The following is a 25,198-nucleotide window of genomic DNA, read 5'->3' on the forward strand; positions in this document are numbered from 1 at the left end:
CCCTCCAGATGTTATCGGACTACAATTCCCATCATCCCTAGCTAACAGGACCAGTGGTCAGGGATGATGGGAATTGTAGTCCCAAAACATCTGGAGGGCTGAGTTTGCCTATGGCTGTTCTTCACCTTCTAGGCTTTCTGACATGGAAATTTCTCCCCAGTCCTGATACAATGTGTATGTTAAAATATAGAGAGAATGGGCTACTGGTCAGCGTTAGTTGTTCCCCAGGTCTGTAGCCCATTTTGTGAGTGTGATGCTTCAGCTTCCCTTCTTGTGGATTGTATAGTAGTTGTTTGAGAAAGAGAGTTGTCATTTTGGACCATTCATCAGGGTTTTGCATGGGCTTATGGGTGCCACTCTTAGTTACATTTAAACATATATTATTGATATCCTGTTATTAGGATCTGGCTTGTGCTAGCTGAACTCTGCTGCAATTTATAATAATAATAATAATAATTTAATAATTTATTATTTATACCCCGCCCATCTGGCTGGACCTCTTCAGCCACTCTGGGCGGCTTCCATAGAAACCAAAAATACAGTAAAATATCACACATTAAAAACTTCCCTGAACAGGGCTGCCTTAAGATGTCTTCTGAATGTCAGGTAGTTGTTTATCGCTTTGACATCTGCTGGAAGGGCGTTCCACAGGGCGGGCGCCACTACCGAGAAGGCCCTCTGCCTGGTTCCTTGTAGCTTTGCTTCTCGCAATAAGGGAACCGCCAGAAGGCCCTCGGCGCTGGACCTCAGCGTCCGGGCAGAATGATGGGGGTGGAGACGCTTCCTTCAGGTATACTGGGCCGAGGCCGTTTAGGGCTTTAAAGGTCAGCACCAACACTTTATCTTCATTTATCTTTTATCTTCATTTCATTTCACTTCATTTCACAATTTATTTTCATTTCATAATGCTTTATCCTTAAGATCTGAATCTGAGTCATCATGTTTCAGCTTGTTCCCATTTAGCAAACTGTTTCTTCCAAAAAAGACCTGCATTTCTCTATATTGCATAGTTTCAATGCCACTTCTCTTGTGCTTTTCAACTGCACAACATACTTGCTTCACTCAGCACCCTAGAAAATTGTATTCACAAGAACCACATCTCTGTTCCAGGATCTGTGATAGATGGATGATAGCCATGTGTGATGCCCCACTTGCAAAACAGACTTCCGCGATTACCCTGCCCCCTGCCCTCTTCTTATCTTTCACAGGCCTCCAAAATTTGCTCTGGAATGTTACTGGACTTTCCTGAACAGATTGTTGGCATGTGAAGAACTCCAGGGGGAATGGAAAGAATGGAAATCCCTTTTTATCATGGATTTTTTTTTTAATTGCAAATTAAAATTTAAATCCTGGCAGTGGAGAGAGAAGCAAAACCACAATCCATTTGATGATGGGGACAGGCTGGGTCCAAGACAGGCTGAGTTTGGAACAAATTGGGCTCTGAGGATGGCTAACACAGGATGAGTGTCTTTTGAACCCAGCATATCCCTCAAATGATCCTTTTTACTTCATCTGTGAAATATTCACAGGCCCCTAATGGCAGACGATGTCCTCCGAAGTTACCTTTACCTCATTCTATTCAGACAAAGACACTGTTTTTGGCTGGTTGAGCCATATCATAATAACTAGAATAGCCAAACGTTGTCATCTCAGCAAGTGATCTGAGAAAGTGAGGAGGTGGAAATGGGTGTGATTATTCATTGGATGAAAGATTGTTATGTCCAAAAGGATTCACAGGTGTGATTAAGCAGTGAGTGCTGTGCAACACACAGTACACATAAACCCCAATCCAGCCCCACTGACTACAGAATTCACCAGCTGTTTTGCATAAAGCTGCAGTGTATGTGCCGGTTTGGCATATATTCTTGCACCCTTATTTTCACTGGCCAGCAAATTAAATTCCTAAAATTAATATAGCACCATGTATGCTGCCCAGCTAGGATACAAATGTTACAAAGAGGACATAAATAAATCTTGATTGTACTTCTCTCTGAACCTAAAACCAAGCTGTGTATAGCTCACTGTGGTTCTTGTTTATAGTCTTGACCTACTGTTTTCTTTTCCTCTTCATTTGTATTATGTGGTTCTTTAACAACATATTTATATTTTCCACATTCCTGAAAGCTGTTCAAAAATATCATTAAAATGGGACTGTCTTGACACGCAACTGGCACCCTCTGTCTCATTAAAAGCAAATTTCTAAGTATTGCTAAATATTTAAAATGCTTTGTAAAGTTTCCTGTCTGGTCCTAGGGATTTCCTTCCTTTTATCTTCTTAAGCATGCTTTACCTTGTTGCCACTCAAAGGCTTTGTTCAGAAGTCTTCTATTTTTGCTAAAATATTCTCATTTTCTACATTAAAGAAAGATTTTTTTCAAAAAAGCTTTCATAATCTCTCCATCAGTCATCATGCCACAATCTTGATACTTGTTTTCTTTCTACTTTTCCTTTCAACCTATGTGCTCTGTTTTGGTTTAATTTCCAGACTTTTAAACATATTTTGTTGCAGAATATTTAACAGTCTTCCCTTCCCCTCTCATCTCCATTTTCAGTTTTGTCTCCTTTAACTTGCCAGACTTTGGTGGAATCTACACACATATAAAAACTGTTCTGAACATGCTTTTTTTTTAATAAAAAAAGCATTTTTAAAAATACATTGAATTTTCTTTAAGCCATCTAGTGTCACATTGTATATTGCACTTCAAACACACTTAAAATGTTTTATTTGTAGCTGTATAGCTGAGTGCTTAGTTTCTGCCATTTTAATAATGTCTCTTGTTTTGTTTAACACCCGTCTTCCTAAACTCTGACCATCTTCATCTTACTCTTTCCTTGGGTCTGTCCTGTTTTGCTTTTGCACTCTCGCATTTCTGCATGTGTGTATATGCATATACAGTGCTTTTTTTATTTAAAAAAATGTTTAGGGGTACTCTCATTTTCCTACACATATTGAAATATTGCCGCTCAATGAGGCCAAACTTGGATTCAATGTTTAGGGGTAATGTTTAGGGGTAAAAATGTTTAGGGGTATGCATACCCCTACGTCTCCCCCCCCCCAAAAAAAGCACTGTTCATATCCTTTCCCTATTTCATTCTTTGAAGAACAATATTTTTATTTTTTTTGCTCGTTATCACTTTTCAGCTGAAAAAAAAAGTATTACCCTTCAACTTGAAAATTTGTATTTGGGGTAGGAATTGATGTCACAGTGGGAAGAGAGACCAGATGAGGTGGCACACACAGCCCCCACTCAAAAATCCCAGAGTACCCACATTCAGCTGGGCACACTAAAATCATGGAATATCTTCAGTTATAACAAACTGTTTATTGCAACATACCAGGGACCAAGAAAAAAGGCCAGTGTAATAAATCACATTTCCACCATAGTTCTAATTCATATGTTTCTTGAGCAAGTGTACATATAATTAAAACACTGCTTTGTAGCTAAAAGAGCAATCCAAACTCCAAATCTGCTATGGTGAGTGAGAATCCAGAGGATCTCCAGCTCAGACAGCCAATTCCCAGCACAGCTGGGCTGTATGGGCATAATTCCTTCATTCAGACTCAGCAGAGCTGAGCCAAGACTGACAGATCTTATGCCACTGTAAGCCTTGAAAAATGGGCATTCCAGGGGAGTGAAGGGGCAGCCCTGGGCTGGATCCTAACTCCATTCAGCTCAGACTGGCAACTCAGCAGAACCCGTTCCTGAACAGAGTTTGGATGTGGCGTAATTTAAGCTGGTGTAAATCACACTGGCTTCCCTTACTTCAGATTGTTCCTTTAATATAATATTTATATTGCATAGGGGCATAATAATCCAAAAACTTGAGTCATGCAACAGAAATTACATCTGCCTAGAGATGGGAGAACAATTGTGAAATTATGCAAGAGTTCTAAGGAGAGTCATTTGGTTGACAGTCTAAATATTCATTGTTTGCCCAATAATATTTGTATTTGTATATTTGATCTCAAAAGCCAGATCTTTTTGAACCTAGTTAAGTTATAGGAAAGCTAAATTTAACTCAGAAGGTGACTGAATCAGTTTTAAAATATATTCGGCATATACCCTCAGCATGCTTATTTGCATTTAATCCATATTACATTTTAAAATAGGTTGTTTTTAAAAGGATTTTTTAAAAGATCTGATTTAAATATTTAAGTCTAATTTTGAATATATACTTTTTAAAAAATAGTAAGCCACAAAATGAGCATAAAAAACACTCTGGTGTCTTTATTTCTTTGTGAAAGACTGCACTTCTCGTATTATGCTCTCTTGAAATAGGATGTTCCTTATTTAAGATAAAACAGCAAGACATTCTATTACACTAAGTCAATGTCTATTCATTAACTGCGTGCTTCCCAAAGTGGTTGGGGCAAATCTAATGTTTGATCTGAATATTATGCATGGCATAACTCATCCACCGAATCTAAGGAGTGACAACAAAGCAATCGTGTCAGAAGTTCCATAAATATAGCAGACTTCTAGCGCTGTCTTTTTGTAGTTTGTTTTGATTTTCTTTGCCAACCTTCATGCAGCCACCACCAAGAGTAATCACGATCTTAATTATCACAGAAAATGTTGTGATCATCATGAAAATAAACAGAATATGTTATGATAAAAAGTATATGAGTTCTCAATGCAGGAAAGTAGTTTTCAGAAAGTATTTGAAAGTGCATCAAGTGAAAAAAATGGTGGGGTTTTTTTATGGGAGACATTACTCTGGAAGTTGTAACATGCATTTTTAAAATAGTGTGTTTGGTTCAACTAACTAAGCGTATTTTCTGTTTAGTTGAGTTACCCAACTGGGAAATGACATTGATCTAATTTTACTATATTAAAAAAGCATGATGGGGAGAAATGTTCTATTTACTACACTGCACGCACACAATGTGATATATTTTGATTCAGCTAGCTGCAATAGTATTTTCCATGAATGAATTTGCTCTGTGAGTTTTCAGACATTAGGTAATTCAACCTTTTCCTGTTATTTTTAAAGGTGTGATTTATGTACAAATTTCGGTTTTACTGTAATTTCCCCCTCTAAGACTTGCAGCCAGTTTTCACCTCACGAAATTTCCTTAGCTCCCACGTCCTGTCTTGCTTTAATAGTAGAGCTGGAAACCATTCTCAACTTTTATCTTGAGGTTTGCAGTAGGTATGTATAATAACTTTTACATATTTAATGTCAAATCACCAAGGGCTAAAATATTGCAAAAAAATAATAATGGTGAAATGTCCTGATCAACATGATGATCAACACAATAATAGTAGGCTAATTATTTTCGGACTTTCAAAAAGATTTTTTTAAATGCAACTAGAGCACAATTGTAACTCTAGTCGCAATAATTGTAACAATAATTGTAATTATTGCACCCTATCTAAACATCTTCCTTTAAGTTACCTTTCTATTGCATAAGTATTTTTCAAGAACTAGGTGTGCTGTGTTTTGTACCTGGGAACATATTATTTCCCCCTCACTCACCCCACAATATAATGTTTTCAATGCTATTGTTTATAACTGCTCCATTGAATTGTGTGAATATCATGAAATAACCTATCAGCATTGGTTAAACTGTTTAATATTGATAAGCAACACAAAACCTTGTACCACAAAGACCATGTTATGTAGTTATACATCACTTGTTGTTCTTGTATCATCATAAGCATTATTCATTATTAATAATGAATTAATTGGTGTATTTTTCAGTTGCTGGTGGTTGTTTCCTCCTTTTTTAAAAATGGGTGTTTTCAAAATGTTAAGAAGAGAAGAACTGATTATCTTTCTTGATACTTTCAAATTATAGTTATCTGACTTTCTTGTTGTGGTTTGCTTTTCATTACTGTTTTTGTTGTATGACTTGTATGTCGGCCTAAAAGGACTTAAATAAAAATATTTTTTTTATATGGTAACTATTCCTCTCACTACTTGTATATATAAGGGTCTGGTGACTTCTGTTTCAGTGTATCGGAAGAAGTGTGCATGCACACGAAAGCTCATACCAATAACAAACTTAGTTGGTCTCTAAGGTGCTACTGGAAGGAATTTGTTTATTTTGTTTTTTATTTTGTTTCAACTGCAGCAGACCAACACGTCTACCCTACCTGTAACTGTTCCATGTGCTGTTTTGTAACTTTTAATTTCAAGAAATGAATGTGCTCCTATTGTTATTTACACTTAGATTGAAGCTTCCAAACATTCAAAGGTAAAATAACATTTGACTCTTGCTCAGTGTAATTTTAGTGAGATTATTTCCAGCTATAGTGCACATGCACATAGGGTGGTAGGAATTGTGATGACTTCCTTGTACTTCCTTGTACTTCCTTGTACTTCTGTACTTCTACCTCTTGTGAAGAATCCCCAACCTTTGGGAAGAACAGGGGACATAGAGACTGTTGCAGGAGATGAAATCAGGAAAGACTATATGTTTATAGGAAACAAGGCCGGTGGCACTTTGAAGATTGGCATTAATCTCTTGCTTTTCCTCCTTTATTTTTATCAATGATTATGAAAAGGGCAGACAATGAAATATTCTTTTACAGATTCCTGTCTGAATGTGCTGGTTCTGGGCTGCTCATTTACTGCAGTTTCTTAAAAGAACCAATTAATTTTGTTTTCCCTTAGCACTTTGCCCTATTATTCTCTGGAAGGCATGAGGCCATTTTAAAATCGTCCATTGAGCTTTGAGCACTTTACCCTAATATTCTCTGGAAGGTATGAGGCCTATTTTAAAATCGTTTGTTGAGCTTTGCAAATAAGTCAGCAAAGGCAGTAGCCCACATCAATCTTACTAGCCCAGTTCCAGACTTACCTTCACTGGTCGTCATGCAGTTATATAATCCTAGGGTGTGGTTCCAGGGCACACAATTAAACCACCTTGCCAAATCTAAACAGGTGTGGATCTGGTCAGTGCCTGAGTAAAAGACATGCAACAAAAAGAAGGCAGGATATAAATGTACTAAGTAAATGGGAAACAGGGACAGTATGGCATATGGATGCTCTGTCTTGAATTCAAGTCTTAAGCAGACAGAGCTAAATAGGTATCTACTGCAAGAATACACATGCAGGCTTTCAGAACTTTCCAGCTAAAGATAAAAATGGTTTAAAATGCATTTAAACTTGCCAGAACACAATGAGCCTTTTTTTTTTTTACTGGTAATTTGGCATAAAGAAAGATTTAAATCCAATTCCATCTAAAATTGAATTCTATGGATAATAGCATAATAATATAAATCCTTTATGTAACAGTAGATAAAGTACAGAATTGTTCAGTATAACCTGGTTTTGTAACAAATATGACTGTTGAGGCTGAAATAATGAGCAGCTACATGTTCATTTTTCTGTACGCCATTCAGGAATAGATAAACTAATTTCAACTTCCTGAGTGGAAACAAAATCATGTCTAAATCTGATTAGGAGAAGCCTGCAGTAAAACGTATTTTGCACATGTTCTAGACCTCTTCACTTAAAATTATTTTTTCTAAGACGCTCATTTTAAGTATATGTATAAACTATACATACGGGACCTGTACATTACTTCTGTGTAGAACAGCTAGATCAAAGGCAGCAGTTCTGCCTGAATCTCTGGTTGTTGCCTAGCTGAAGAGACCACCTATAGGGAGAAAGGGTGTAATTCAATTTCCATGCCCATTCATGCCCATTGGTCAACAAGCACAGCAATTGTGACTGCAGCTCCCTTTCATGTGCATAACTTTCACTAGGAACAAAGAGAATTGACTCATTTCACATAGTGAGAGTTGTTCTCTCTCTCCGCACTGCTCTTCCCAGTTTACTATTCAGTTAGAAAATAAACTTGTGTAGTAGATGAAGAGTAGAAATTGGGATATTCACGCCTAATCTTTTCACCCTGTCTTTTGAATTTTGATTTGTGTTTGCAAAACTTGCTGTATTAAGTGTGATTAGTACCATATGCCGTTTCATTTAAGCTGGAAAGATATGCTGATAAAAAGAATTCTGCTTTAGTGGAATTGAAGTATGGATTCTGATAACCTCCAGCCCAGTGAGCTTGTACTGAGTTAAGAATAATAGAAATCTTCACTCCTTTATTTTATTGATTAAAGATTCTTCCTGATATTTTTGGTTAAGATCTCCTAAGAGTTGTCTATTTAACTATCAGAGGTTTGTGTCATTGACATGCATTTTCTATTAAAGGCAGCCAGGATATTTTTATAACTGATGTACAGAATGCATTTAAATTTTATTTATTAAATTTCATTTATTATTCATTTATTTATCTGGGGTTGCGTGCTCATCTCGCTCTACAGGCTCAGGGAGCCGCCGTTTGTCCGCAGACAGTTTTTCTGGGTCATGTAGCCAGCATGACTGGCGAACCAGAGCAGTGCACGGAAACGCTGTTTACCTTCTCACCGGAGCAGTACCTATTTATCTACTTGCACTTGATGTGCTTTCAAACTGCTAGGTGGGATGGTAAAAGTAAAGGGACCCCTGACCATTAGGTCCAGTCGTGGTCGACTCTGGGGTTGTGGCGCTCATCTCTCTTTAATGACCAAGGGAGCCGGCGTACAGCTTCCGGGTCATGTGGCCAGCATGACTAAGCCACTTCTGGTGAACCAGAGCAGCACACGGAAACACCGTTTACCTTCCCGCCGGAGTGGTACCTATTTATCTACTTGCACTTGGATTTGGTTTCGAACTGCTAGGTTGGCAGGAGCAGGGACTGAGCAACGGGAGCTCACCCCATCGCACTAGGCTCTGTGGTTTAACCCACAGCGCCACCTGCGTCCCTAGGTGTGATGGTAGGAGGCGACAAAGAACTACCTTAGTTGAATAAAGGGTTCAAGCAAGTTCAGGTGGGAGATTCGCAAGCACTCTTTGCTGCTTTTAAATAAATAAATATGTATTCATTTTTAAGTGTATGAAAAGAAAATACATTTTAGTATAAACTATTTAAAGGAAAGCAACATCTAGTTACAAAAAAATTAAATTTGGATGAAAATTATATTTCTGGGCAGACACATAATAAGTGCATCAAATAAGTATCTGAATCATTAAAAAAAAAACAACAACTACCACCCCCCAATTTTTCTGTTTCAGGATATAGGGGAAACAAATTAAGAACACTAGAAAGGGAGGTATGAACACTCATACCTCAAGTCATCCAAATCCACTTAAAAGTCGGAGATGGAGACAGTCAGTGTTCCTGTGGATATATCACAAAATCATACTATATAAAAATAATTTCATCTTTTTTTACTTTGGCCTCTAGGAAATATGGGAAGTAAGGAGACATGTCCCATACTTTTGCATACCAGTAATCCAGAAAAATCAAGAATTTTGGAATTGTGAATTGTGCTGCAATAAAAGTGTCCCAACTAATTCTGGGCTATACTGTACATGATAGTGTTCTTAAAACGCAGCATGATCTTGAGCCCCTCCATATTTCTCTGGAGATAATTCACCTGCGGATTAAATGGATAAGAAATTGATCCCCCTTTCTTAACTCCATGTTGGGAAAGTATACAAAAGTTTAATTAGGCTTCATTTTATTTAATTTTATTATTATTATTTTTTGTTATGAACTTCAGAATAGAACAGAAATATTACAAGTGAAAGATCTTTTTATCCATATGGGTTGTGTTAATGATGGAAGCATAACAGATTTAGTTTGAACGTCAGTGCTTTCTTGACTAATTCCACCCTTCTCCAAATAAAATACACTCATGCTGTATTCAAATAACATTGGTTTAATGTGAGCACAGATTTGTTAGTTTCTAATTACCTTTGTAGAGCATAACTTTGTAGAGTATACTTTGCTTATTTTTCTCATCCTTATATGAACCACAAACAACTTTTTATAGTGATATTCTATGTTTTGTGTGTTACAGTTCTGAAATTCAAGACATGTATTGGCAAACATCAAATTGGTGTCTTGCAAAAATATTCTTGTGTAATTTAACATATATATATATATTAAAGTCTACTATGGGTTCGGTGCTATTGGTTTCCAATGCAAAAGCTAAGAGATCTGCTCCTTTCAAAATTACCTATGACTGGACATTTTTGAATGGAAAGGAAGTGGAGAAAATATCTCTATATATTTTTTCCCTGAGTCCATTAGAATACCAGAATGTACAGAAACCAACCTCGTATGTTTGTAGCTTAGATTCTTAAAGTTAATTTCTCTACTTAATGTTATTACTGAACTTCGTCTAAATGAAACCCTCATAAGTAGGAGGGGAAACTTAATTGCTGATCAGTACTATGTACCGTATTTTTTGCTCTATAAGACTCACTTTTTCCCTCCTAAAAAGTAAGGGGAAATGTGTGTGCATCTTATGGAGCGAATGCAGGCGGCGCAGCTATCCCAGAAGCCAAAACAGCAAGAGGGATTGCTGCTTTCGCTGTGCAGCGATCCCTCTTGTTCTGGCTTCTGAGATTCAGAATATATTTTTTCTTGTTTTCCTCCTCCAAAAACTAGGTGTGTCTTATGGTCTGGTGCGTCTTATAGAGCGAAAAATACGGTAATTTCAAAGGTGGGGCAACAATGGGACAGGTATTGGAATATTGGGGAGAATACACACACATACACACTTAGTATTGGCACCTGACATAAACAAAAGGCCTCTAGTTATCATCTGATTGAGTGAAAAGCCATTAGTACGTAATGCATTTTTTTAAAGCTTGTGTTTTCAGAACACTCACTCTCTCTTTCTCTCCCTATATATAACATGTATGTATTTTTAATGGTAATTCTTTGACTTATATGCCTCCAGTCAATTCACTTGGTAGAAGAAAGGTAGCTGTTTCCTCTCGTTAATTTATTTCAAATACTCTAGCATTATTTTAGTTCATAGAACAAAGCAAAATAGAAACAAACTAATGCTCATTTGTTAAAAATATAAATTCTAGACAATGCTTTTTTCTGGGGTGGGGGGGAAGGAAACTCAAATGTACCAAAAATGTATCAGTTTCAACAAACTTGTCCGTAACCTCTAACCAATGTATTTGACTTCTAAAGCTAATTTTAACAAAGTGCTTTTAAATTACTTTATATGCAACATTCTTAGGAGTGTTTTTCATGAACTGAGTTTGCTCTGGCTTTTAAGTCCCTACATACCTAATACAATCTCTTCCAAACTCAGATTGGTTTGATTTTCTTGGACAGATCTAAGACAAGTTTGCAGTCTTCTTATTTCTGTGGGTACAATCCCCAGAAATGTTTTTACTATGAAAGCTCTGTTATAATAAATGGAACTTGTGTTCTGCCCAGCATCTTTTAACATTAATATAGGAGATGTGGGAGATGTTCCCATTCTCTTCTGCTTACAGGCAATGTTTTAAAATTTTATGTTACTTAAATTGTGCATCTATAAAAAGTATGATAAAAGTCAAAAGAAAAACCTACTGATGATGGAAACTTTAATTCAATAAAGTCAGATAGTTTTTAGTACCAACTTTAAGAACATCAATAGTTGAATAGGGAACACTTTTTACATAGTGCTGGTTTGCAGATTTCTTTGATTTTGTATGAAAAACAATGTTAGCGACCTCTTAGAATGTTATAGAAATGATTATGTAAGTAACTGTAACACCTTGAGAATAAAATTCTATAGCATCCAATAATTAACATCTGCCAGTTATAAAAAGATCTAGTTAAATCGTGAAATAGGCTACCAAAGGATTCTGTAAAGGAGATTATATTTTAGGCAATTTTATCTGAATTGACATTGCCAGAGTTTCCGTGAATCGTACATATAGTCTGGAAGCATTTGGACTGTTGAGTTCATATTTGCAGCATTAAAATTAAAGCAAAAATTGATTAGCCTAATCTAAAGTAGACAGTTCAAGCACTGAAAGCAGGTCTAAGTCAAATGTGCACTTGGTTGTAGGGGACATACATCTGTATTGCTTTCAATGGGATGTACATTTAGATGCACATCTGGGTTCAAACTGAACATCCACGTTTCGTCTAAACTGCTTATTTAAAATATTTATTTAAAATATCTCCTAGTTGCTCTGGGAAAACCATGAGTCTTGGAGCCACTTACAAAATAATATTAATAAAATTATTCATGTTGATCATGTTATAAGCTGCTAAAATGAAAAATAAGTTAGCATTTTGTATCATAATAGTCAGTGGGGTTTTTTCTTCTCCATGCTGAATGCATTCAATTTCTACCAAATATTATTTCTCAAAGTTTTCAAAGATAAGATTTAAAATAGCTCTTGAAACACTTTCCTTAATTTAGCCATTATTGCACAAACTACGCAGATTTTAAGAATATTTGTTTGTGTGTGTAAATTTCTTACCATATTCCTGTCGTAAATTAATCCTATGTTTAACTTTGTGGGCAGTGTATGTTTGTGTTGTGTTACAATGAACTGTTGTATGAATGAGTGATGCAGTGAAGAGGAATAGGCAGAAGGTGGATAACAGGACAGGGCATAAAGAAAAGAGAAAACATAAAACATAGCTTATTACATTCTTACAAGTTGATGGAATCTCTGCTTAATTGTTGTGGTTGGCGTTCTGTTTAATTTGATTTTAGAAGGTGGTCGCTAATACTTGAATGTTTTATTGTGTTTCGTATAAAAATTTCTGAGCTAATCAGGGATGGAAAATATCTGGAATGGACTCTAAAAATACACAGAATGGGAGTGGAAGGCAGACTTCTGGACATTTTTTGCATATTAGATCATTCTTGAGAATATAAAATAATTGGGGACTAAAGTTCATGATTTTTTAAGTGAATTGCCACAGTGTTCAGGTTTTAAGGTTTTTTAAAGAAATTATTTTTGTTGTGTCGAAAACCAAGTTGTCCTTTTTGGTCAAAGGGGGTGGCAGTAATGTGACCTGAGTGCCATAACATATCTATATTTAAAACTATATGAAAACTGAGGCTTAGGCAGACGTTTCTGATGCTAAGCACCATTGGGGGAATTGCTCTTGAAGGCAATACCAAAGCATGGATTTTCCTTCAGACTGTAGAGTGGGTTGCTTTCCACACATTCTGTGATTTTGATCATTATCACCACCCTTCAGCTGATGTTATATGCAAGTTAAAACCAAAGATGCACTTCACGTCATTACATATTTGGCTCTGAAATAATGGGAAGTGAAACATGGGCAAGATGGTTGTACAGTGGTACCTCGGGTTAAGTACTTAATTCGTTCCAGAGGTCTGTTCTTAACCTGAAACTGTTCTTAACCTGAAGCACCACTTTAGCTAATGGGGCCTCCTGCTGCTACCGTGCCGCCGGAGCACGATTTTTGTTCTCATCCTGAAGCAAAGTTCTTAGCCTGAAGCACTATTTCTGGGTTAGCAGAGTCTGTAACCTGAAGCGTATGTAACCCGAGGTACCACTGTAATATCAAAACTTTCTTACTAAATAGCACAGCAAAACAGTCATAGGATATTGTGCTTTGAAATGATGGAAGCTAGTCTCCAGTGTTGCAGACCCAGGGAAGAAGGTGTTAAAGAGAATTCATTTTTTAAAAGTCTTTTTGCTCCCTTTACAGCAACCTGAGCTTTTTATAGCAAACCTGTAGTGCAAGGGATGGTACTGAAAGAAATTATTTTGTCTCTATAGGTATCTTCTGACTAAATTAACAGCACTTCAAATGAAAGTGAAGTAACTTGTCTCTGTATTGTAATTAAACATGAGACAAACACAGTGAGCTATCCGTGCCTTTGTTGATTTCCCACCTTCCCCCCCAAAATAAGGATAAGTATGGCCCAATGGCAATATAGTTTTCATACAAAAACAATATTTAACTTCTACTTCAAGTATCTGAAAAGTGTAAAGAAACTGGGCTCATTTTTGTAACAGCAGATCTGATGTTAATATAAAACCTCCTTTGCACTGTAGTTTAAAAAACAGCAAAACCACATCACTGTTCAGCCAAATTCTTGTCTAGAAAAATTCACCCTGGATTAAATGTTTACGGATGAATTATTAAACCTCAAAAACATGAGTTTGTAGCAGAAATTTCTTCCAAATCCTTGAGGTAGCTATGGCAACACAATTTGTCCCCTCTTATTAAATGGTAATATTATTATACAAATTCACTTAAATGTCATCAGCTCAACTAAAAAGGACTACCAATAAATCCTGTTTCTTATAACAGGATTCATTAAATCTCTTTCACATCATTTTTTCTGTTTTCAAAATAAAGGTTATGCCTACATATACAGTTTGTGATATACAGGGCAATCAACATAAAATCTATGTGTATAGGACATGCATTAAAGGTTGGGATAGAGTCTATTATCTCTAAAATGGAATTATTATGCTCAAGGGTAACATTCTGATGAAATGTTTCTTCTTGAATGTTAGGGTTGGAGGAAAATGCCATATAACCTGACCAAACCTGCTTAGAAGCCACCTGGTTTCCATTTTGCTAGCTCAACACTTCGTTAGATCTTATAAGTTTAATCATTTATGACATTTCAGTGCACTTAGATTGCATTGCGGATTTCAGATTTCTCCTTAAGTAGATCTTTCCATTATGTGAATTATCGGAAATATATTTTACATACTCTTGAGAACTTTGCCTGTTGAAGTCCATCAGGTCAGCTACTAGGTATAAAGCAGTCTCTTCTAACACATATTGCAAAAAGGCCTAGTTGACTTCATTCTGCTATCCTTAATGAGAGTTTCCTGATCAGTAGTAACTTCTACTGACGCATCTTTGACACATCATGATATACTTTCCCCCATGTGCATCTACTATAGAAAGTCATGACATAGAGTTACAAGCTTGGTGGATCAGGGGAATTCTATGGACATAGTGTATCTTGAGTTCCCCCCATAATATTATTTCAGAAATACTGGTAAAATGTGGACTGGATGAGATAACTATTAGGTGAATTTGTAGCTGGTTGACTGACCAAACCCAAAGAGTGCTTGCTAACTGTTCTTTGTCATTGTGGAAAAAGTGCCAAGTGGGGTGCTGCAGGATTCTGTCCTGGGTTCATTGTTGTTCAGCATCATCCAAGTTGTTTAGAAAGTACTGAGGGGATGCTCATCCAATTTGCAGATGACACCAAACTGGAAGGTGTAGTCAGAGTGACAGGATTCAAGATGACCTTGAAAGATTGGAGAACTGGGCCCAAATGAAGAACCAGCTGCACAAATAAATGAAGAGGGACACCTGGCAAACCAGTAGTACATGTGGAAAGGTATCTACGGGTCTTAGTAGACCGCAAAGCTTTCCATGAGTCAACAGTGTGACTAATGCAATTCTAGGCCACATCAACAGAAGTAATAGTGTCCTGATCAAGGGAAGTCATAGTTGCTCTCTTTTCTGCCCAGGTCAGACCACACCTGGAGTACTATGTCCAGTTCTGGACACCACAGTTTAAGAAGGATATTGACACACAGTCTGCCCAGCATATAGGTGACATGTCACAATAGCTGCCTGTCACAAACCTCTTTCTAGTGCATTTCAGATCCCTTTTTAAAGTTCTTATCAGACCATTTATTGTAAGACACTGAAAAACAATGTTGCTAGTAGAAAAATATCAGTAATTCTGAGGTGTGAGATAAATTGTCCATTTATATTCAAAAGATACATTTTTTCCCTAAATGAACCCCCCCCCCAAATATTTTCTTTCATTTCATACTGTATATTAAATATAACATGGCACATTACAAACCAGAACCAGATTTGAGTCAGGGAGACCTAGTTTCAAATCTTCCCTCAGCTGTAAATCAAATGATATTTTCACACTGAGACCCAAGGTAGTTCAACCTTCAAGTCCAGGTTTGTAATGCAGGTGTAAAACGCTCACTGACTAGAAAGCTTGTTCATAGTGAAAATGCATCTCTTCCCTATTGGCACAGTGTGAGAGAGGCAATTTAAACTTCTTGTGTAAAAGAAAACAAAGCCAACCTGGGTGACTGCGCAAGTGATCTCTCATATTGATCTAAGGTTGCTGTGAAGATAAGGATGTAAACACTGACTTGAACTCCTTGCATGAAGGGTGAGATATAAATGTGATAAATAAATTGGTAGACCAGAGTTATTTGCCTCAAACCAGTTCGGTTCTTTTAGCTTCATTGGAAGTCTAATGCACAGCTCCAGACTTCTTTCTGCATATGCGTCCTAATTCAAATCCATATAAGTTTTTTCCAGTACAGTATTTGAATCTTTTAACTACAGTGTATCAATACGGTTGTTAGCAGCTGGTTTTCTGGATACTTTTATTAAATTCATATGTTGGCTAAAATGAGCGTATGTTTGTCCCTGAAGGAGAACTGCTTGCATTCATTTGAAAGAAAGGAGCCTAGATTAAAACAACAGCATTCACAAATATCATTTGAGGTATACCGTGACAATGTCTTTCTAAATGTGTTTGCTGTTAAAAAAGAAACGGCGCTTTGAGTTCTTCGTAATATTTCATTTTCTTTTATTTTTGTCCTTGTGAGGGGAAGCAATTGTTTTAAGAATGTTTTAGTTTAATTGCAGCCAGCAGAAAACAGCCCTGAAGGCAAATTGACAAAGAGTTTATGACTAAAGTGTCTTAACGGTCTCCCTTTTATTCTTTTTGGTTTTGACTGAAAGTACAGGCTGTGAAAGATACCCTGAGCCTATAAACCCTGTTTTTTGGACCACTAGCACTGCTTTCTTATCTGTATTTAATGAGGAAGCTCTAACTAAAGGGAGCCATTCACTATCAAAGCTGTGGGTTAGCTGCCCCCACCCTCTCATTCTTTTTAAAAGAGGAGGGTAGGAAGGCATTTAGTTTGGGAAATCTTGTAAAAGAAATTTACTGAGAAAGCATTCTACACAAACGCCCCTTCAAGCAGGGGGAAAAAGTGCTTGACTCTGTTGTGTCTGAAGCTAGAAGGCTTCTCTTTGTAATATTCAAAGGTCAAATTCTCTAATTCTGTTTTGGGGCTTGTTTGTGTTGAGTTTTAGCCAGCATTCTCCAGTACACAGTAGTGAATTTTTTTTATTTTTTTGAGCCTCCTCTTCTCTCCCCACACCCAACTGCTGTTTTCAGTCAGTATAAACAGTTCCTTTCCACAATAACATGGTCAAATATAGCAGAGAACCAATTTCTTGGAGAATTGACTCCTCGTGCATTTCTTAACCATTTTTGGAAAGAATTGATCTATCTGTAGATGTAGGAGAGGGAGGCAGTAGCTGTAAATTGAAGTGACATCATATGTATTACTACCATTGATCCGCTTTTAGAATACAGCCAGGATAAAAGGAAATGGCATCAGGGAGGAAGTATGCTCATTTAGGCACTGATCCCAGTGTGATAATGGAGTAATAATAGAAATCACGCCACCGTCAATTGGTTGCTGCATTAGTCCAGGGCACATTTCCCTTTGAGGAGGCTTTCAATGACTTCATTCAAGTGCAGGCTGTAGCAAATGGGATATTCAACATACCAGCTGTATTCCTTTGGTGATTTGTGTCCTGGCTTAGGGGCGCACTGCAAGAAATGCTGCTGGATGCTCAAGTGCATTTATCTGTGTCACATTTTTATGGCTGTTGAAGGTCAGTAGTCAAATGTTTCAATGACATTTTTTTCTAGCATAAATTGTGGACCTGGCATTTATTACATTATGCTAATACAAGGGTTGACAAATAGTCTCTTTTAGGGTGGGTGGTCTTCTGGGACGAGAGGCCAATGACCTTGTAGAAAGCAGTGAGAAAGCTTGGGAAGAGGCAAGGTTGGTTTTCGCTGTGTTTTTTTTACAAGTTATTGGGAAGAAAGAGCCAGGGAAACTGTCAGATAATACTTTGCAAAAAAAAAATTCCTGTGCTTGCTTTGTGGAAACTTTCTCAAAACAATTGGCAGCTCAGCACTTCATGGCAAAATAAAGGACAATGATTTTGACAGTTTAAAATTTAGCTTGTTGTCATAGATGAAAAATTACAAAGGTACATGTCTTGTTTCTTACCCAGTAGGTGCATAAACTCAGACTCAGTATTTGGAGAACCCAAATCTGTGCACAAGCTGTTTAGTAAGAGCATACAGAGCTGTTTTATATGGAATCAGACAATCTGTCAATCTAGCAATAGTCTGGTGCTGTGTTTCCTATCTTTCGTTTGACTGCATCTTTTTATATTTGTTGCTCTTTGCAAACTTTATTTTGCATTATTGCATTCTTCTGAGTCATCTTTGAAATTTAAAGGCTAAGTAATGCAAACTTCAAAAAGCAGGGAGGGTTCATGATCCTGTAGAGAAGTAGAGCACAATTCAGCATGTTTTGTTTGTAACACAGTAACAATGATTTAAAACCTTAATAGTTGCAGTTATAGGATTATTTGACTTTAAAAACCAGAGTCTCGTAAGGGTTCCATTTCAGGGGAAATGGCTTTCTAGCTGGCATATGGTGCTGTTCTTTGGAATGTTACAAGATACTTCAGTGTGCTCAATCACAGCATAATAATTTATGTCCTCTCCCTAGTACGCTTACTTGAAAGAACATTTGGTACAAACAATCATGGGAAAATAACTTTATTTTTATGGGATAAAGATGGGTTAGGCTTAGGAGTGTCTGCTTCACATTGTGTTTCAGCAAAACGCATTTCATACCAGCAGAGGTCGCTGTATTTTTATCATCCACACGTCAGTTCTTTTTTAACTTGCTTTGCTTGTTAAATTTTATGGACTACTTCCTAGCCAAAGCTCTCAGAAATGACCATTGCATATCTTCACTCCTGTTCAGTTGCTCTGGGCTTTTACCAACACTTTGCAGACGTAAAGGTCTCAAGGGCACATGTACCTCCTCATTAGCTTTTGTATCAGAAGCAGCTTAGTCACAGCATGTATGCCTAATGGATTGGGTCTGGACTTCACCTCATGCGGGCAGAAAGGCTCCTTCCATCCATGGAAAGCTTTTGATCCAGCAGAAAGATCCTGCTGGCAAATTAGGAACCCCCTGGAACAGTGTAGTACAGGCATCCCCAACCTTCGGCCCTCCAGATGTTTTGGACTACAATTCCCATCATCCCATGGTCCTGTTAACTAGGGATTGTGGGAGTTGTGGGTCAAAACATCTGGAGGGCCGCAGGTTGGGGATGCCTGGTGTAGTAGGTGGTGTTGGAGACTTACAGGGGGAGGAGTAAATTTGCCCCCTGCCTCCCACTCTGCTGATGGGAGGTAGAAGAGTCTGCAAAGTGGATCACAGCTCAGGGAATGCTCCAACCTCTGTAAACAATATATTGATCCAACCCGTTGTATATGGATGATTTTCACTGACATCATGAAGTAAGCTCACTTGTACAGTAACACTTTTAGAGTTGTGGTGGTGAGTCTTTATCTTCTACAGCAGGCAGAGCCTGATGATAGGTAAGACGTATTCCCACTTTTTTTCCTGGTAGATCTGAAAACATTCCACCACTTTTCAACAGCTGTAATTGAGTCTCACCTTAATTTGAAATGTAACTATCCCACTTTGAGTGCTGACAGCAAACAACTTGTGTTGCCTTCTGTGGAAATACTCTGACGTAGGTTATTTGAAAATTGTGGCATTCTGCCCAAAAGGCACTTTCGGTGGTATTGTTGACTTTTGGAAAATATAAGCAAACAGCTGAGAATAGTGTGTGTTGATGACAAGAAAGTGATAGGAATACAGGAGATATGTATCACATGGTTACAGTTGTTTCAAACTGCTGCTGCAGATCAGACATCATGCATGGAAACATCTGGTCACATAAACAAATTATGTTTCAATGGAGAAAGCTGATAAATGAAAATCTTGTCACATCAGGTAAACTGATAGTCTTAAGAGAGTCTTTCTTAATGTGATTATTTATTTGGTTGTTTTTACTTAAAACAATCTATAATGTGAATATAACAGTATAGTGATTACAATGTGCATTTCCTTTGTTTTCTGCATTGGATTCTGCACTAACTATTCACATGTTGCAATACTGGCATGAGAGAGTATCTTGAGAATGTCACAGATGCACCTTCTGTGAAAATGGACCAAGTTTGTCCTCAAGTACTGGAAGTTATTGAACTGATGAAAATCTATTGGAAAAGGGTCTCTCGTACGCAAAGGAATCAGAGGAGAGAAACACATTTTTCAGTGTGATTTTTGGTGCAATCCTATACGTGTCTACTCAGACAAGTTCCACTGGTTCAATGAAGCTTACTCCTAGAAGAAGAAGAGTTTGGATTTGATATCCCGCCTTTCACTCCCCTTCAGGAGTCTCAAAGCGGCTAACATTCTCCTTTCCCTTCCTCCCCCACAACAAGCACTCTGTGAGGTGAGTGGGGCTGAAAGACTTCAAAGAAGTGTGACTGGCCCAGGGTCACCCAGCAGCTGCATGTGGAGGAGCTTGTTGTGTCTATACAAGTTCAGTCCTGGAATCAGTATAAGGCCCAGAGGCCTATAGTCAAGCATTTGCATTAGTACTCTGTCTTGCTTTATTAATGTTATTAGGTACTTATACACCCATTAATTTTATTTTAGTTACAGATCTGTCAGCATTAACTCTTAACATGAAATTAAGAACGGGGGGTGTCACTTCTTGGGGGCATGCATGAAAAATAGCCAACTCTTTGATCTGCCGTGTTTCTAGATTTTCACAGTTGTTCAAAGCCAAAGGCCTATGCCATGAAATACAGAGCTATATATGAGGCTCAGTGAGGTAAAGCAAGGACATGTGGTTACCTTGCTCATACATTTCTCTGCTTTTTTTGGCCAAAGTTAGATCTTTAATGAACTTTCTTTTAAACAATAGCTCCTTGTATGTGTAGCATGTAAGGTCTTTGCCAAAGATACATTTCAAAAGAAACCGCAACTACCCTTCAATTTCTAAATCTTTGGTGCCGTTTCCTTTTAGAAGTGACATTTATTAGATGGTGTTATGCGGCATTTGAAATTCAATTTACATTCAGAAGTAATTCCCTTGCCAAGACATTAATTTCCAAGAAGTCTCCCCAGCTTTTTAGTTTTAGTTTAGGTTCCCTATGTCCTCAAACAGTAAAATCTTTAACACCGATCTGCTAAACTTGGGAGAGCCAACATGGAGCCCTCCAGATATAGTGGACAGCAACTCTCATTGGCTCAGTCTTGCATAACCAATGGTCTGCATTGGGAGTCATAGTCCACAACATCTGCAGGACACAATGTTGGTTGGGCAACCCCTGCTAGGTGGTGCTGAGCGTTAAACCACAGAGCCTAGGACTTGCTGATCAGAAGGTCGGCGGTTTGAATCCCCGTGACGGGGTGAGCTCCCGTTGCTCGGTCCCTGCTCCTGCCAACCTAACAGTTCGAAAGCACGTCAAAGTGCAAGTAGATAAATAGGTACTACTCCAGTGCTAAGGTGAACAGCGTTTCCATGCACTGTTTTGGTTTGCCAGAAGCGGCTTAGTCATGCTGGCCACATGACCCGGAAGTTGTATGCCGGCTCCCTCGGCCATTAAAGCAAGATGAGCGCCGCAACCCCAGAGTCGGTCATGACTGAACCTAATGGTCAGGGGTCCCTTTACCTTTACTAAAGTTGAAGTAAACTTAAAGGGGGGGGGCATAAAAGCTTATGTTTAAAATATTGCTGCCTTTAACAACTATTTATTTTATGTTTTCTTACTGGTGCATTTCTGATTTCCAAGAAACAAGTAGTTTGCTTCATGATCCCAAGCATGATTACGCAGAAGCAAGTTCCATTGAGTTTAGTGGTGTTTTCTTTGTAGTATGTGTGCTTAGGGTTGCAGCTTTAAACATGCACATGTGTGTATCTGTGCTCACATATATTTAAGAAATATATTTTAAGTACAGTATTTTAATGCATCATCACACAAACACTGAGAAACAGGGGTCGGTTTCGGATGACCATGCCAAGCCAGTCAGGTTCATGCACCACCACAGTGGTTTGGTTTTGTTTCGTTTGGCACTATTATGGCTAGTAAAATGCTTGGGGGCACATGCATGTGATAAGCTCAGCTGAGGCTGGAGAAGCTGGAAGTCAGCTCGGACTAGGTTTCTCAGTCAGCTGCCATTTACAGAAGTAGTTGTGTAAATTGGCCCTTTGAGACACCATTCAGAGACTCAAAAAACAAATCATTCTAGAAACCTGTACTCATTTATGGCATGTCATCTCTTCAATTTAAGGAGACTAACAAAGAATGATTGCAGGTTACAAAGTGATGAGAAATTTATATTTACCTGAGGACATGTGGAGGCTAGTCAATGAGCACAAAATCAGCTGTCCCTTCATGGCTTACTCATAAACAAGAGACCCTTAATGAAATGAAAATGGCTCAGGACCACAAGAGGTCCAGAGGGTGGCAACCCGGGAACGGGTTTGCCTTCTCTGCAGTGGCTCCCTGTTTGTGGACTGTTGTCCCCGGGGAGGCTTTCCTAGCACCTTCATTACATATCTTTAGGCACTAGGAGAAAACATTTCTCTATAACCAGGCCTTTGGCTGGCTGGCTGAAGATTCTATGGTCTCTAAATGTGTTTGTGGGAGGAGGGTTATTGGGGTTTTTTGTTCTGGTTTTATTATGTAAATTGTGTTCTCATTTTGTATCTTTATGTTGTGAACTGCTCTGTGATATTCAGATGAAGAGCAGTATACATATGTAAACTCCAACGACCACCACCACCAGACTGGTGAGGAGGGACCAAAGCAAATGGAAAAACAATGATTTCTCCCAACATAGGGAGTTCATTCCGTAGTATTTCCTATTGCAAATGAGCTTAATCTTCAGGGTTTGGGACATTTGTTCAACCAAAAATGTCTAGGACAATCAGCTACTACCTTGTTCCTTTTTTGCTTTAAGGGTGATTTCACAAGTGACATCAGTGAAGAAAATCATAATATGGTTAGGACTGCAAGCGGTACAGGGTTATTCTAAGAATCTGGAAAGTGGGCCTTATGCTTAAATTATTTGTTGTTGTTTTATCTGGTTTGACAGGATTTTAAAGTGCATTATCTGTACAGTACTGATTTTAAGTGGGAATTTGTGGGTTAATGTAATCAATGTATCCTTACAGAGTCAGTGTTCTTTATTTGTTAGAATTTGATCCCCGTACCAAAATACAGCAAGTATGGGTATACTAGGCAAAGCCATCACACAAAAAGATCTGGAAGCATTTCAACAGTTGGGTGTTCAGATGTGATAAAGTGGGATTACTGAGTAATACCATGCTTCTGTTTTGCATGCACAAGCTTATTTCTACACATGGCATTTTTTATTTTCTTTTTTATGCTGCAGACTTGTAGAGAGTAAATAAGAAAACCTTTACGGGACATTCAGGACCCAGAATTTCCAAATCAAATGATATCTCCTGGTAGCTGACATATATTAGTACTTTCATTTTCAATGAATTATTTATTTTTCCATCCGATAAAAACAGAGTAAATGGAATACTTAAGCTCCATCAGACGTTTTCCTTCATATTACCTGAACTTAAATTCTTAGCTCTTTTTGTCTGTAAACACAAGATGGCTGCAGTCCTTGGCACACTTACCTGTGAGTAAGGCTCATTGAACACAGTGGGACTTGTTTCTGAGTAAATAGGCATATAGTTGCACCATAAAAGATGCAAGTATACGCATATTTCATCAATTGTACAACTGAAAGGGAACTTGGGCAACTTTGCACTGGAAATGTACCATCACAATATGTACTTGTATGCCACCAAGCTTGTTTTTGTTTCTCAGTCATACAAACAACGGGGACGCGGGTGGCGCTGTGGGTAAAATGTCAGTGCCCAGGACTTGCCAATCGTATGGTCGGCGGTTTGAATCCCCACGGCGGGGTGAGCTCCCGTCATTTGGTCCCAGCTCCTGCCCACCTAGCAGTTCGAAAGCACTCTTAAGTGCAAGTAGATAAATAGGGACCGCTTTCTAGCGGGAAGGTAAACGGCGTTTCCGTGTGCTGCGCTGGTGCTGGCTTGCCAGCTGCAGCTTCGTCACGCTGGCCACGTGACCCGGAAGTGTCTTCGGACAGCCCCGGCTCACGGCCTCTAGAGCGAGATGAGCACGCAACCCTAGAGTCGCACACGACTGGCCCTTACGGGCAGGGGTACCTTTACCTTTACATACAAACGAATGCTTTCTATCATAAAACTGACAGACCTCTGTCTAGTTCAGCATTCTTCTGTGTTTCTGAGCTTTTGGGAGCTGATGCAGTTTAACTTGCACTCTTGTTTTTCTGCCTTTATCAAAACAGAGTCACAAGCATATGTATTCCATAAAGCTCGGAGCCCAATAAACTTTAAAAACATTTCATTAAGCTAAGTATGGTTTTCATCTAATCTAAATATTGATTGAGAAACTACTATAGATAAGTTTTGATTAGCCTTTTGGAAAGAGTCTTTTGGAATACAGAGAATGTAAGGCTTTTCAGAAATGAAGTACAATAAACTGTTCCTGAATTTCATGCACATGATATAATTACACAGGTTATCTCAGACTATTCACTGTCTGGTCTCTTTTAGTCAAATTATACACTAAGCAAGCTATTTATTTTCTTCTAGCTTTCCCCAGACCAGCTGGTCTTACTTCTGGAGTGCCTCTTGGAAAAGAAGACATTATGTTCAAAAACGCTGGAGTGCTTACAGAAAACTTACCACCTCCGTGAGCAGGATGCAGAGGTAATCCAGTTACAGACATAGTGAGCTCATAAACTTGGCAAGTAAGGCAGTAGTGGGGGAATATCCCCATTATGCCACATCAAGAGTTAATCTGAATTTTTTTAATAAATGAAAAAAGTCTAAATCTATCCTGGAGGCAGTATAGGCAGTACATAGGTTGCATTTACTGCTTTCATCTGTGCAACTATGTTTTTAATAAGCTTTTGTTTCTAATTAAGCATGTGTGTACATGTATGATCCCATGGTTAGGTGACTACAGCCAAGTCTCATCCTTCAGCTTTGTCTTTTGAGTTTGAAAAATCACTCACCAAGAGAAGGTTTTATTAAAAAAAAGTCACACATTTGTCTTCAGTGCTTTCTGTGATCCAGTACCTGCTCATATTTGTCCAGTGCTTAATTGTTTAATGCTTGTGTTCAGCCATGATCAAGAATTGTAGTGCACAAATGTTAGGCTGAGCATTTGTTTTTATCTTAATTTTTGGTTTTTATTGGTATAACAAGCATACAAAAGACATAGAGATTACAACAAATCATTGAGTCTGCCTCCCTTTCTCCCCCACTCGCTGGGGGTATCTCATTGTATATCCACTTAATTCTTCTTTTTTGATCCATACAGGATAAAGATGTAACATTTGTGAGAAA

General features: G+C 38.1%; 1 protein-coding gene across 13 annotated transcripts in view; it reads left to right on the plus strand.

The window, feature by feature from the left end:
* The window catches only part of AOPEP (aminopeptidase O (putative)), a 186,998-nt gene that overhangs the window by 133,340 nt on the left and 28,460 nt on the right, over window positions 1–25,198 (plus strand). For all 13 annotated transcript variants that reach the window (XM_083701994.1, XM_083702007.1, XM_083702003.1 and 10 more), the window contains one exon: window positions 24,440–24,556. In XM_083701994.1, coding sequence (XP_083558120.1) covers window positions 24,440–24,556 — 117 coding nt within the window. The remainder of the gene's footprint in view (window positions 1–24,439; window positions 24,557–25,198) is intronic.

This window comes from Podarcis gaigeae, assembly GCF_964106915.1.
Source record: "Podarcis gaigeae genome assembly, chromosome: 11".
Classification (NCBI taxonomy): Eukaryota; Metazoa; Chordata; class Lepidosauria; order Squamata; family Lacertidae; genus Podarcis; species Podarcis gaigeae.